This window comes from Peromyscus californicus, unplaced genomic scaffold, assembly GCF_007827085.1.
Source record: "Peromyscus californicus insignis strain IS unplaced genomic scaffold, ASM782708v3 Scaffold_3__1_contigs__length_106647218, whole genome shotgun sequence".
In the NCBI taxonomy this organism is placed as follows: Eukaryota; Metazoa; Chordata; class Mammalia; order Rodentia; family Cricetidae; genus Peromyscus; species Peromyscus californicus.
Genome location: NW_026294551.1, coordinates 48444599 through 48458594, shown reverse-complemented (window position 1 = coordinate 48458594; position 13996 = coordinate 48444599). Strand labels below are relative to the sequence as shown.

The 13996-nt window shown below is 40.6% G+C and overlaps 1 protein-coding gene across 2 annotated transcripts in view; it reads right to left on the bottom strand.

Moving 5' to 3' along the window:
- Nucleotides 1-1904: 1904 nt before the first annotated feature.
- Pafah1b1 (platelet activating factor acetylhydrolase 1b regulatory subunit 1) overlaps nucleotides 1905-13996 on the bottom strand; it is a 68187-nt gene continuing 56095 nt past the window's right edge. For both annotated transcript variants that reach the window (XM_052756100.1, XM_052756101.1), the window contains 6 exons: nucleotides 13800-13968; nucleotides 12116-12218; nucleotides 10644-10872; nucleotides 9255-9356; nucleotides 7436-7592; nucleotides 1905-5681 (listed from right to left, as the gene is read on the bottom strand). In XM_052756100.1, coding sequence (XP_052612060.1) covers nucleotides 5608-5681; nucleotides 7436-7592; nucleotides 9255-9356; nucleotides 10644-10872; nucleotides 12116-12218; nucleotides 13800-13968 — 834 coding nt within the window. In that variant the 3' untranslated portion in view covers nucleotides 1905-5607. The remainder of the gene's footprint in view (nucleotides 5682-7435; nucleotides 7593-9254; nucleotides 9357-10643; nucleotides 10873-12115; nucleotides 12219-13799; nucleotides 13969-13996) is intronic.

Here is a 13996-nt window from a genome sequence, read left to right as displayed (position 1 = left end):
AGAATCTCATTTTGATGTGTCTTTGATGTCTTGGACTTTCTGAAAAATGCCACTTTTAATTTGTGGTCCTATTTTCCTGGCTTCTTCATACTGGGGAACAGAACTAACAAGGTAGGTGGGTATGGTGGTGGTGCATGCCTTTAGTCCCAGCACAAGGGAGGTAGAGGTAAATGTCTTGAGTTCCAGGTTTACTGAGTTTTTAAATAAAAAAAGCGGCTATCTCCCCAGTGAGACAGTTCAGCAGAAAAAGGCTCTTATTGTCAAAAACCTGACTCCACTTGGATGAAAGAACCCATTCCCAAATAACTCCTGATCTTCATATACAGTAGCACAAGTGTTCACAAATATGTAAGCAAATTTAATTTTAGAAATTTTTTTTTTTTTTTTTTTTTTTTTTTTTTTCCCGAGACAGGGTTTCTCTGTGTAGCTTTGCGCCTTTCCTGGAACTCGCTTTGGAGACCAGGCTGGCCTCGAACTCACAGAGATCCGCCTGCCTCTGCCTCCCGAGTGCTGGGATTAAAGGCGTGCGCCACCACCGCCCGGCTTAATTTTAGAAATTTAAGGGTGGTAGCACTTGCCTTTTTTAATCCCAGCACTCTGGAAGACAGGCAGGTGGATCTCTGAATCTGAGGCCAGCCTGATAAGAAGGGCTAGTTCCAGGACAGCCAAGGCCAAAGAAACCCTGTCTCGAAAAACCACAAAAGAAATGTAAATACCGGCTATTTTCATTCCATGGCTAATGTTCATTGAGAGGCCTAAATGAGCACATAGAAATGACAACGGAAAGGCACAAATCACCCATCTAGAGAGGCAGAAACTGGGGGTGTGGCTCCCAGATACAAGGGAGTGGAACAAGAAGGGAGTGCGTGGTCTGAACTCAAAACCCTGCTGTGGGACCCTGGATGGAGAGACATTTGTTCTAAGCTTTGGCAAGAAATCGACTCTCAGTAGTTTCCAGACTTAAGCCTCATTAGGCTACTCTGGAGGACATGTTCAAAAGGCTGGTCTGTACTGGCTCTTAGTAGGTCTTGGGTGGGCCCCTAGAACTTGCATGTCTAATGTTTCCCAGGGGATGATTATGCTGGCTCAGGGAACAGAACTGCTGCCAGCAGTTAATTCATGTCTGCACATGTAAGTTTTCACCAGACTAATGAAGGATGTGGCATCATGGATGCAGAGCAATTTTCCCTGTCTTCAGGAGGGAGGCAATGTGTGCCTTCAAAGTCACCACAAGGAATGTGGTCAAGTCCAATGCTAGGTTCTTAGCAGAAGTGGAAAAAAAAAAAAAAAAAAAAAAAAAAGCGGGGGGGGGGGGGGGGGCACGTAAGTCGGAAAGCTGGCAGGTACAGACAATCCCGCCCAGCTTCTCTTTGGCTGGGAAGGTTCCTTCCAACAGGAGGCACCACATTAACACCTGTACTGTTATGCATAAAAGGCTGGAGACAACTAAGGATATGTGCTATCAGGATGAGACAGGGCACTAGAACAGTGATGAGTGTGAAGGTGTATTTTGGCCTTTCAAAGGTACATTTCATAAACTTGAAAACAACATTAAGGGTGTTTACAGCTCCAAGGCAAGAGATGCTAGCTAAAAGGCTCACTTAGAAACAAAAGGGGCAGGAACCCCATCTCTGGAGGCAAATGGTGGGGCTTAGCTACCCAATAGTCAGTGGTTCTAGTTCCCTGCAAGCCTATTGCTAAAAGACCCCCACTGTGTGCTGCTCCCTCCAAATAGGGAGCAGACAACAAAATGGACAGTGCCAGCAAAGCTCCCAGACTCCGATGCCTATGGCCAACTGAAGTCTTGTTCTGTGCCTGGTGTCAAGAAAAAGCCTCACTTCCTACCAAGATCTGTGCACAACACAACCCCACCCCAATACCCACCGAAAAAACCCCAGCACATCTAGTTTTATAGGCATTTAATAGTTTACCAATTGGTACAATAAGATTTTTAATATGCAGAAAACATGAATAAATTTTGTTTTACACAGTCTGAGAGCAACAAATCTTACTGTAAAACACAAGAGCAATATTATATACATTCCTTGACTGATTTTTAAAATTGTGTCGTTATCTTCAGTGAACTCTTACAATCTGGGGAACTGTTCTCTCCAATGACCACCTCCGCAATGTTCATAGGAAATCAATGCTTGCCTTCATGTCAGCGTCAGGACGACTTCTAACTCGTAGAGTTTGTGTTTATTTCTAACATCTTCAGAGTGAGCTTTGGGGAGCCTGAAGGATAGGCAGGCGAGAAGAAAGCAGCTACTTACATGATACAGTGGAAGGATAAAAAGGCCAGTTCCAGTAGTGACTTGTGAGTCCAGCTTCCCCAGCCCACCCCACCCAGCCCACTGGAAAAACCCAAAACCTTTCTTCCAATTTTGCCAATGTTGCTTGTCTACCAGGATATCCTTCTTTGCACCATCTAGATTAACCACCACATTGGGTTTATATACAGCTGGACAGTGGGAGTAATCATTTTAAGTGCCTTTTCCTTCTATTTCAACTTCAGTTGCTTAAGGATTATCAAGCCACCACTGTCAACAAACAAAATGTCCTTATTTTTAAATAGTTTTTCTTTAAATTAAAAAACAAAAAAATAAACTTTTTAGTGAGTGGTATCTGGAAGTTCACATGGAAACAGAAAGAGGCAAACAGGAGACAGGGCTTGGTGAGCCTAGAGCCAAAGCTTTCAAAGGACTACAGTGCGCCATGGCCCAGGACGGCTTGCTAACACTAGCAATTGTGGGTAGTGCTCTAGGCACACCATTGGTCACACCACATGCAGACAGGACGGTCTTAGTCTCCTAAAGTGCAAGATGCCAAGTCAAAAGCAACTATTCTCCAGGCCATGTCTACACAAACCTCTGCAGCTTGCACTCTCCATGCGGTTAGGACTTCTTGGGCACGCTGTGCTGTATAGGTGGCACTGGAATGTCTGTTTACACACACAGTCAACATCATCCTAGGACACAATTCTACAAGCTTTTTATTTCTTAATACGTGGCCAATCTGACTCGAGAAAGTAACAAAGCAGCAGTGAACCGCTAACCAATTCATAAAGTCCTCTACTTATAACCCAAACCAATAACTTTATCATTGTCCTTATCCCAGGCAAGGCACAGGGTTAGGCAGCAGAGAAAACAGTAACATAAGAGTAAGGGCACCAACAGGGCAGTGTCAAACAACAGTGCAAGAAACCTTTGCAAATCTGACGCCAGGTGTGGATGTTGCCCCCCCTCCCCCTCATTACTCAAACAGGGCTCATTACGTTTGGATCCAGCTGTGGACCATCCCTGAGATTCAATGTTTGCTGCTGCTTAAGTGGAGGATGTCTGGTAACTCGGCTAAGCAGCAGGCTGTGGCGATCTCCCAAGTAAGGCCAGCGTTGTTACAGAGCACTCCCTCCTCCGTTGTCTGTGAGTCACTGCTGCAGGGGAGGAAACCCAGAACAGCAGCTCTGCTCCTCTACATTGGTACCACTCTATTGTTTCTATAAATGATGTATAGATGTTGTGGCTTACCCTTAAAACAATTCATGTTGCTACATGCTAAAACTGAATTAAAAGACAAGACATTTAAACACAAACAAATGTTAAGATGCACCATTTCTATGTATTTATATTCTTGAAGTAGGACAGGAAATAGCAGCAATGAGAACAAAGATATTTTCCATAGCTTTTGGAGAAAAATCCAGTCAGAACAGCTAAGGGAAAAAGACTTTTCAATGTAAGTAGGGGTGTGAGGCAATGTTGTCCTGAAAAGTAACCTACAATGTTTGCGGAATCAAGACCGAGTTTTTGTCCTCAAAAATAGCCATTTATTTCTCAAAACACTTTTCCTTTCTAGAGACATGTCTGAGGAGTATCAAGAACAAACAAGTGAACTAAAGGATACACGCTAGACATTAAGCTGCTCCTAGTGGCCTAATCTCTGTGTATATCTACAGGACATTAACTCTCACCTTTTGTCCTTTCAGGACTCAAATTTCCTTTAAATACTTAAAGGGACATTTAAAAAAAAAAATCATGTATTACACAAATGAATAAGATGCAGTCCAGAAAAAATTATCAGTTAAACTGTTATTGTTATTTCATTGTTTTTGTTAACTTTTCAAATTGATTTTCTTTAAAAAAAAAAAGTTGGTTAGCTAGACAATGGAATTCTTTATTAACAACTGATAATGGAATAGTGTTCCAAAAGTCATGGGCGAACTCTCTTAATCCTACTGTAGTAACTTTGGATCAAAATATACAACATATCAGGGATGTGTAAAATGTTGAATGGCCACATCAGAGTGGAGAATAAAGGAGGTGGCTTTCTTTTAGCTTAGAAAAGGCCCTCCGAGCCAGAGGCGACAGAAGCGCGGCTGTGGTTGGTACTCCACAACAACATTTTCTCTACTCGTATGATTTAGCACTTCTTCAAAAATTCAAGACCCAACAACATGGAGGTTGTATGTGTGTGATATACATATATAGACATATCCACTTATAGATAGGTCCATATACTTATAAACATTTACATATAAACAAAGATGAAAAAAAAACCCAGTATATTTCTATGCACGCTTCATTAAACCCTGTCACACTTTTTATAACTTTATGTGAAGCAGTTCAAATTGTTATCAAGTTCATGTTAGAAACTGCTGTTTCTCCTGCTCCTTTAAAATGGGCACGCAACTTTGTCAGCATTTGTCATTCTGAAATGCACATTGCACATCCCTAAAAACATCATAAACACATAGTGATTTGTACCATGACACTCAATGGGAAGATCAAATTCTACTGGGGAGTCACATCACTACACGGTCCAACAGTGTGGAGATACAACTCGAAGTATGTCTAGTGTGGAGAGAAGCTTAGAGTACGACAGTGTTTTCCTGACCTGTTTACAAAGCAGTAAGACCCAAATGAAAAAGGATTCACTATTAGCTGCTGAGATTTTTCTTGAGATTTACGATCATTTTCTTACATAAATATACCACTAGCCTTTGCTTGATAGGCTGCCAAAACAAACATATCCTATTGATTTGGCAAAGGGGTCATGACAAAAACTTCAATGTGTAATCCCCATTAATTACACAGATGGAGCAAAAGATTCTGAATTGTAGTCTTATTTATCTAACACCCTTAAAGATTTATTAAGCACACTTAAGTGATGTTACATAGATACACATTTCAGAAAAAGCCCTAATAACCACCACTTTCCCCAAAATGAGGCCATCAAGTCAGGCACCAACAGATAGCAGGAAGAAAAACAATAATTAATAATCCAACATAAAATGACACTGTCAACTATTCAGTTTAGTGCCCTAGTTCAATTTATTCAACTTCTGCCCTTGTAGGCCTGGTGTGACCAATGCCAGCCCAGGTTTTTAAACCCTATGGTACTTCTAGACAACATATGTAAATTTACAGTATACAATTTGGATTCACCATGCATGAATACTTTGTGTGTAACATTTAATAAGCTCAATCTACATCCAGAATAATTTACATGAAAGGACAATATTTATTTAAACAGAGCTCAAATGGGGTAACCATGGTATCATCAGAGTGCATCCAGAGGAAAAAAAGGGAGGAAGAACCAAACGAGACTCAATCAACGGCACTCCCACACCTTTACTGTTTGATCTACACTGCCAGTAACCACATAGGGTGCCGTCTTGTGGAAATCTGAAAGAGAAAAGAAAAGGCTTGTTTTCAAACGACACTAAGCCAGACAGAACTTTTTGTTTGTTTTTGAGACAGAGTTTTGTATATAACCCTAGCAGGCTTCCCAAGCACTGAGATTCTATAAGCATGTGCCTCCACATGTGGATACAATATCCCTGGTTTTCTTTATATACATACCCATACTCCCTGGAAACTACTGAGCTCACCAACTGGGTTAGGAAGTTGAAACTCAACGATGAAAGCCCACTCAATATCACAAGTACCATCCCAAATGATGTTCAAAAATATGAACGAGGGCACACTCAGCATATCCATTTACTGAACATTGCTTTAGGCTTAGTACTAATGCTTTATGTGGACAACTAATACTCACAACACTCCTGCCTATTTACCAAGGGCTTTATTGTAGTCACCACAAGGTCCATCCAAAATACCCTAATATATTATAACTTAATGAATTCACTCTTATGAATTCCATATGACACTGAGGACATGACACTTACATACAACTCCCCAAGTTTCTAGTACATGGCGGTGTTTACTCGTCATAAGAAAGTCCTAGGTTTGTTTTTTTTTTTTTTTTTTTCTTTTTAAACAACAGGGTCTTGCCATATATCCTCTGTTATACAGATCAGGCTGACCTCAAATTTGGGACATGAGCATCCTGCCTCTGCTGTCCAAATGCTGGAGCGTGTCACCATGCCTGGATGGGTTTTGCCTGTTTTTTCATTTTGTGTGTATATGTGTGTGTGTGTGTGTGTGTGTGTTTGTGTGTACGTATACACATGTAGGCTCAAGTACAGAGGTCAGAGGACAACTGTCAGGAGCCAGTTCTGTCCTGTTACTGTTTGGGATATGGGAATCAAACATAGGTTTTTGGGTCTGCCCCAAAGCACCTGTGTCTTCTGAACCATCTTGTCAACGCCTTTTGTTTTTTCTTGAAACAGGGTCTTGCTATGTATCCCAGGCTATTATTTAAAATTTCTTTTGTTCTTCTTCTGCAGTACTGGTGTTTTTGAAACTAGTGTCTCAGTCAAGATATGCTGTTATACCACGGAGTAACACTCACAGCATTATGACTTCTTTTGATAAATTTATAAACTAATAGAAAAGGCTAACACTCAAGAGTGTGATTAGTAAATATCACTTTCATAAGTCTAGTTTCTAAAACCAATGTACAACAGAGAAAGTAGATTGTTTTTTTTTTTTGGGGGGGGGGGGGTTCCGAGACAGGGTTTCTCTGTGTAGCTCTGGCTGTCCTAGAATTCACTCTGTAGACCAGGCTGGTCTTGAACTCACAGAGATCCGCCTGCCTCTGATTCCAGAGTGCTGGAACTAAAGGCATGCGCCACCACTGCCCAACTGAAAACAGTATTTTTGTTTTTGTTTTTTTTTTTTTTTTTTTTTTTGGTTTTTCGAGACAGGGTTTCTCTGTGTAGCTTTGCGCCTTTCCTGGATCTCGCTCTGTAGACCAGGCTGGCCTCGAACTCACAGAGATCCGCCTGCCTCTGCCTCCCGAGTGCTGGGATTAAAGGCGTGCGCCACCACCGCCTGGCGAAAGCAGTATTTTTTATTATAAGCTTAATTCTAGAAAGAGTACTGGATGGAACCTACAAGGGTAAAATATGCCTTTTCTATTTCACACTTAAAGAACTCAGTCATTTCTCACCTGGAAAAGTTCACAAGGTCACATAAAACTGTTACATCTGGCACTCCAGAATTCAAATGTGTGAGACCCCACAATGTGTACATACCCAAGGAGGTAACAAAGTGTTCATGCGCATTGAGGGTCTTCATGCATCGCTTGTTCTTGTAATCCCATACACGGAGAGTCTTGTCATCAGCACAACTCAAAATAAACTTCCCCCCAGAATGGAACAGAACTCCACGTACCCAATTATCATGACCCACCTTAAAGACAAAAGGTATTTGACTTATTTAAAGTAACATTTGAGAAATAATACATTTTATTTTATTTTGGTTGTTCAAGACAGGGTTTCTCTGCGTAGCCCTAGTTGTCCTGGAACTCATAGACCTGCCTATCTCTGCCTACAGAGTGCTGGGATTAAAACTAGACACTATCGAGTTCGAGGCCAGCCTGGTCTACAAAGCAAATTCCAGGACAGCCAGAGCTGTTACACAGAGAAATCTTGTCTCGAAAACACAAAACAAAAAACAAACTAGACTCTATATTAAAAAAATAAAAATAAAAATTTAGTTAAAAACTGAGGAGCCAAAGAGATGACTGAGGAATTAAGAGCAAGTCAAGGAGCCAGGCGGTGGTGGCTCATCATGCTTTTAATCCCAGCACTCAAGAGGTAGAGGTGGGCTTCACAGAAAAACCTTGTCTCAAAATTTAAAAAAAGCATGTAGAGGAGTTGACTAGGCAGTTAAACGCATGTACTGCTACTCTGTTAGAGGATGCGAGTTTGGTTCCCAGTACCCATGACAGGCAGCTCACAATTGGCTGTGTAACTCCTGCTTCAGGAGGATCCAATGTTTCTAGCCCACCCAGGAACTGGCACACACATGTGCATACACACACAAAAACATATATGTACATAATTAAAACCCGGAACACAATACAGTGACTTTTTTTTAAGATGGGTCTGGACTATACAGTAATCCTGGCTGAGCTGCAATTCTACACAGAACAGGCTGGCCTCAAATTTAGAGTGCTGGGTATTTCTTTTATTTTTGTTTTTGTTTTTCAAGACAGGTCTCTATGTAGCCCTGTTGTCCTGGAACTCACTCTGTAGACGACACTGGCCTCAAACTCAGAGATCCACCTGCCTCTGCTGGGATCAAAGGCATTCGCAATTACAGTAATGAGTTTTCCTTTTTGAGCAGCATTTACACTGACTTAGTTTTGGTTGACCCTGTCCTGCTCCTTCCCCACCTTTCTGATCCCCTTTCTTCACTGCATCCCTCTCTTCCAGTATTCCCTTCTCATCAGTCCTTTAGTATACTTTACCGTGTGTCAGTCATAGTCTACAGACAGATCTGGTTAATACCTAGTTCCTAAAACCATGAATGATGTATTATTATAAGACTTGCTACTAGTGCAGCAGTATCCACAGACCCACTTGGAATTTCTTAGGCAAACCAGAATGTCCCAATAACCCCCTTTCTTATATGAAATCTCCAATGCTGCTACAATGACCTGAGCACCTTTAACTCATTAAGCTATAATAATTAATTTCACAGTAAGAAAAAAAACCAAATAAGAAGTAGATGTCAACAAAGAGATGACAGCTAACGAATTAAAACAAACAGAGTAAACAAGTCTGTAAGAGCTTTCTTTCTCCTTCAGAGTAGGTATTACACAGTGAGCTAAGACCCCCCCCCCTCCCAATATTGACTGGTTTTATAGATTTATTTTATTTAACATTGCATTCTGTAGAACATCACTATACCAGTATAATTACAAAACATTCAGGAGGTTTATAAACCTATAAAGGATTTATTTTAAAGTCCCAGGATGGAAATTTAGTAAGAAGCACAGAGTATCTAATCCAAAGAGTTAAAGCACAATGAAGATGCCAAACATGTATTGAGATCATGCCAACTTACAAGAGTCATAAGGCACATGCCAGTACTGACGTCCCACATCTTAATAGTTTTGTCTCTGGAACCAGATAGCAAGAAGGGTCCAGGCTTGCCACTTTTTTTAGTCTACAGAAAATATAAAAATTATTTTTCCCATGCAAGAAATAAGTACTTAACTTCTATTATGTAATGACATTTATTCCAAATCTTGCAAAAAGGCTGTTTGCATCTATTCAAATACACAACTGTTCTGACACTATACCTAACCTACAAAGAAAATAGGCCCTACCTAGATAACACCAACCATGATAAATGTACTGTCCAAGACTTCTGCAATCAGGGTTAGGTACATCAAGCTAAGTGACAGAGTATTCACCTAGCATGAAGAAGAGTTTCAGACTTGGTATCAAGTCTATGCTCAAAAATGAGTTTTAAACTAATCAGACACACACACACACCATCAAAATTAATTATACACTGTATGTACCAACCACTAGAGGGCAGTATAAATAATTTTATTTAGAATTTATAATAGTCCAAATGAAGAGATAACAAACAATATTAATTTAGAGCCAGATGTGGTGATGCACTCCTTTAATCCCAGTAATCAAAGAGGTAGAGGTAGCTGGATTTCTGTATATTCAAGGCAAGCCTGGTCTACAAAGTAAGTTCCAGAATAGCCAGGTCTACATAGTAAGGCCCTTTCTGGAATTTTTTTTTTTTTTTTCCCCCTTCCTGGAGCTGAGGACTGAACCCAGGGCCTTGCGCTTGCTAGGCAAGCACTCTACCACTGAGCTAAACCCCCAACCCCTGGAAAAAATTTTAAAGAGCCATTTTTTGAAAAAAAGATTCATTCAGAGCTTTATTAAGATATACGGTATTTGTTTGGTTGTTTTTGTTTTTGAGACAGGGACTTACTGTAAGCCTTTTGTTCTCAAGTACTGAGGTTATAGGCAAGGGCCATCATACCTGGCTGTAAATGATCATTTCTCTCTTTAGTAGATGATCTCCATCCAACACGTATCACATCAACGGGGAGCTACTGTTTTATTTATCTATTTGCGCATGTACACAATTCATGACAGGGCATGCAGGTAAGGTCAGAGGACAACTTGAGGGGGTTGGTTCCCAACTCCTACAATGTGGGTTCCAGGAATAAAACTCAGGCTACCAAGCTTGGTGGCCAGTGCCTTTCTTTACAAACTGAGCCATCTTACTGGCCCAATAATAATTGATTTAAAATATAAACTCCACTGACAATTGGAAAGAGCAAAAAGACTCAAAATTCAGAATTTTAGGCTAAAGTCTTAGGTACTTTAAAAGACCTCAGACTGAGAATCAGAAAATTTACCTAAGGCTCTGTCCGATGGCACAATAAGAAAATCAAACAGTGACATATAATTCGCACAGTACCTCAGATCCTGTTGCTTCAGAGATGGAAGAATATGAACTTTCCGGAGCCCAGGAAATGCATTCTACCACATGCTCATGTTCTCGGAGCTCAGCCTTGCATTCCTTTGTTGCTACAACCCACACACGCACAGTCTGGTCATTGGAGCAGCTGGCTATCAGAGTGCCGTCCTGATTGGGCCGCACCATCCGGACCCATTCTCTGTGTCCTGTGAATGTCTTCACACAGTAGCTATTAATGCAAATAATAACGCACATTGTGAGATAAATGGCAAGCATTCGGAAACTTTCTAGAAGTGACACAAAATTATGAATCAGGATAAAGAGAATAGCATTAGGGAAATTATAGCAGTCAACAAAATAAATGTAAAATTTTGGTTAATAAAAGATGGGCACCAGCCAGAAGTCAAAAAGCACTAGCTAATGGCGCACGCCTTTAATCCCAGCACTCGGGAGGCAGAGCCAGGCGGATCTTTGTGAGTTCGAGGCCAGCCTGGGCTACCAAGTGAGTTCCAGGAAAGGCGCAAAGCTGCACAGAGAAACCCTGTCTCGAAAAACCAAAAAAAAAAAAAAAAAAAATTAAAAAAAAAAAAAAGCACTAGCTAAAATAGGCTGACAGAAAATATACAAATTAACAAAATATGGAATTTAGGTAAAATATATACAAGGCATAAAATTTTCCAAAACTAAACACATACAAAACTTCAAGTCTAGCCAGGTGGCGGTGGCACACACACCTTTCATCCCAGCACTGGGAGGCAAAGCCAGGCAGATCTCTATGAGTTTGAAGCCAGCCTGGTCTACAGAGTGAGATCCAGGACAGGCGCAAAGCTACACAGAGAAACCCCAAACACTGAAAAAAAAACTTCCAAGTCTAAGGTCTACAGTCTAAGGTATATACAAAAGTATATCAGCATAAATGTTATTTAAATTCTAATTTAAACTCAGATCACCTTGAAAGAAAAAACAAAACAAACAAAACAGAAAACAATAAGAAATTGATATCACACACCCGGCTTTCAAGAATCTTACAGTGCACACATGTTTCTTTTAAAGAGGAAGTTATTTTTTGAGATCTATATGTATAAATATGTATAAATTATCAATTTGGAGCCGGGCAGTGGTGGCGCACGCCTTTAATCCCAGCACTCGGGAGGCAAGAGGCAGGCGGATCTCTATGAGTTTGAAGCCAGCCTGGTCTACAGAGTGAGATCCAGGACAGGCACAAAGCTACACAGAGAAACCCTGTCTCGAAAACAAAACAAAACAAAAAAATTTTTTTTATCAATTTGGTGCTGGGGATGAAAGCTAGGGCCTTGTGCATGTTAAGCAACTATGCTATATTTCCAGCCTTCAAATATGTATGTCGTACTGATCATTCCAGGTTAAAGATAAAATTACTAAACACTTAGAAAACAATTCTGTTTTGTTTTTAAAATCTTTTTGGCTAATGCTTTCCAACTAAATGTACTTACCCAGTTTGCACTTCCCACATTTTTATAGTTTTATCCCTTGAGGCAGACACTATATGATCTCCATTAGGCATGATGGCTACTGAAGAGACATTGTGGTCATGGCCTAAAACACATAATACAGGGAAATATTTAACAGTTTACTGTGGGTTTTTACTATGTTATTTAAAAACTACAGAAAGTACTTTTACACTGTAAATTTGACAGGGTTATAAAAAAGTAGTAAGGGAAAAGAGAGAGTGGAAAGGGCAGAATTTGGTCCTCTATTTAAATAGTGGTTGAAATTTATCTTTATTTGATATTGATGTTCAATAGGAGTAAATGCCCTAATAGGTCATAAACACTGTTCACATTCCAAACTAGCTATGCTTTCTGGAAAAAGCTCAAGGTATGTATTTTTCAAGAAATTTTCCTGTCTTTTTTAAAGATGGGATCTCAGTACAAAGCCCAATTCTGCTGCAGTCCTAAAAACCTAGGATCAAGCCAGGCGGTGGTGGCACATGCCTTTCATCTCAGCACTCAGGAGGCAGAGGCAGGCCTGGTCTACAAAGCCAAAACAACAATAAAAACCTGGGATTATCGGTATGTGCCACCATGCCTCGCAAAAACTCTTTTTTTTTTGAGACAGTATCTCATGTATATATGCCATGTGGACCTCAAACTTGCTATGTAGCCAAGGAAACTTTGAACTTTTTGATCCTTCTGCTTCTATTTCTTTTTTGTTTGTTTGTTTTTTGAGACAGAGTTTCTCTGTGTAATAGCCATGGCTGTCCTGGAACTCACTCTGTACACTAGGCTGGTCTTGAACTCACAGAGATCTGCCTACCTCTGTCACCTGAGTGCTGGGATTAAAGGTGCGTGCTTGTTGTTAAATCACTAATACAGCATTTGTTCTTACATATATCTAAACAACCATATTCTGCATCTTTAAAGAAAACAGAGCCAAGCCAAGTGGTGGTGGCACATGCCTTTAATATCAGCACTCGGGAGAGAGAGGCAGACAGATCTCTGAATTCAAGGCCAGTCTAGGATAGCTAGGGCTACAGAGAGAAACTCTCTCTGGGGGAGGGCAGGGGAGGAATGGGACAGTGCCAGGTGTGGTGGTGCACACCTTCGATCTCAGTACTTGAGGTAGGTAGAAGCAGGCAGATATCTTGAGTTCAGGCCAGCCAAGGCTACACTGAGACCCTGTCCCAAAAACCTAAAAATGACAAATGTTAGTATCTCCTATATACTAAGATAATCAAACTATGACTCATTTTATCTTTTTAATTCTATGACATAGGTATTACCCCCTTTATTTTCCAGATGAAATAACCTAGAGACACTTAAAGATACCACAGCAGGGGGACTCTGGCTTCCAGCTTCCACACTAGCTGTTCTCTTGACGAAAAACAAAGGAAAAAAGAACCAACAACCTCAGTAAATTAACTGTCCTTTTCTGCTGGACCTAATCTGACCTAGCAGTTTTTCTTACCCAAATACACTTGTGAATACAAATCAGTATTCCATGTAAACCTTAAACTCTTCTAACAAGAAAACCTCTATCACCAAAGTCTGTTCATCAAAGTTGCCCATCAGTGCAGACAACTAAGACTTAAATGTAGGGTACCTATATGTGGTTAGCAAATTATTTCTTCTCTCAAGTGTCCTACCAGAAATTAAAGTACCATCCTCTACCCCTTACCATGCATGGTTCTGATGCACTCAAAGCCCTGAAAATCCCATAGTTTAATCGTCATGTCTGCGGAACACGAAGCCAGAAGCTTGCCACTGTGGTCAAAGGAAATGTCCTGTACAGAGTCTGTGTGCCCCTTGAGTGTTCGTTCAAAATCTCCAGTCTCATAGTCCCACACCTGTCAAGTGAATAGAAAAATGGTCAAC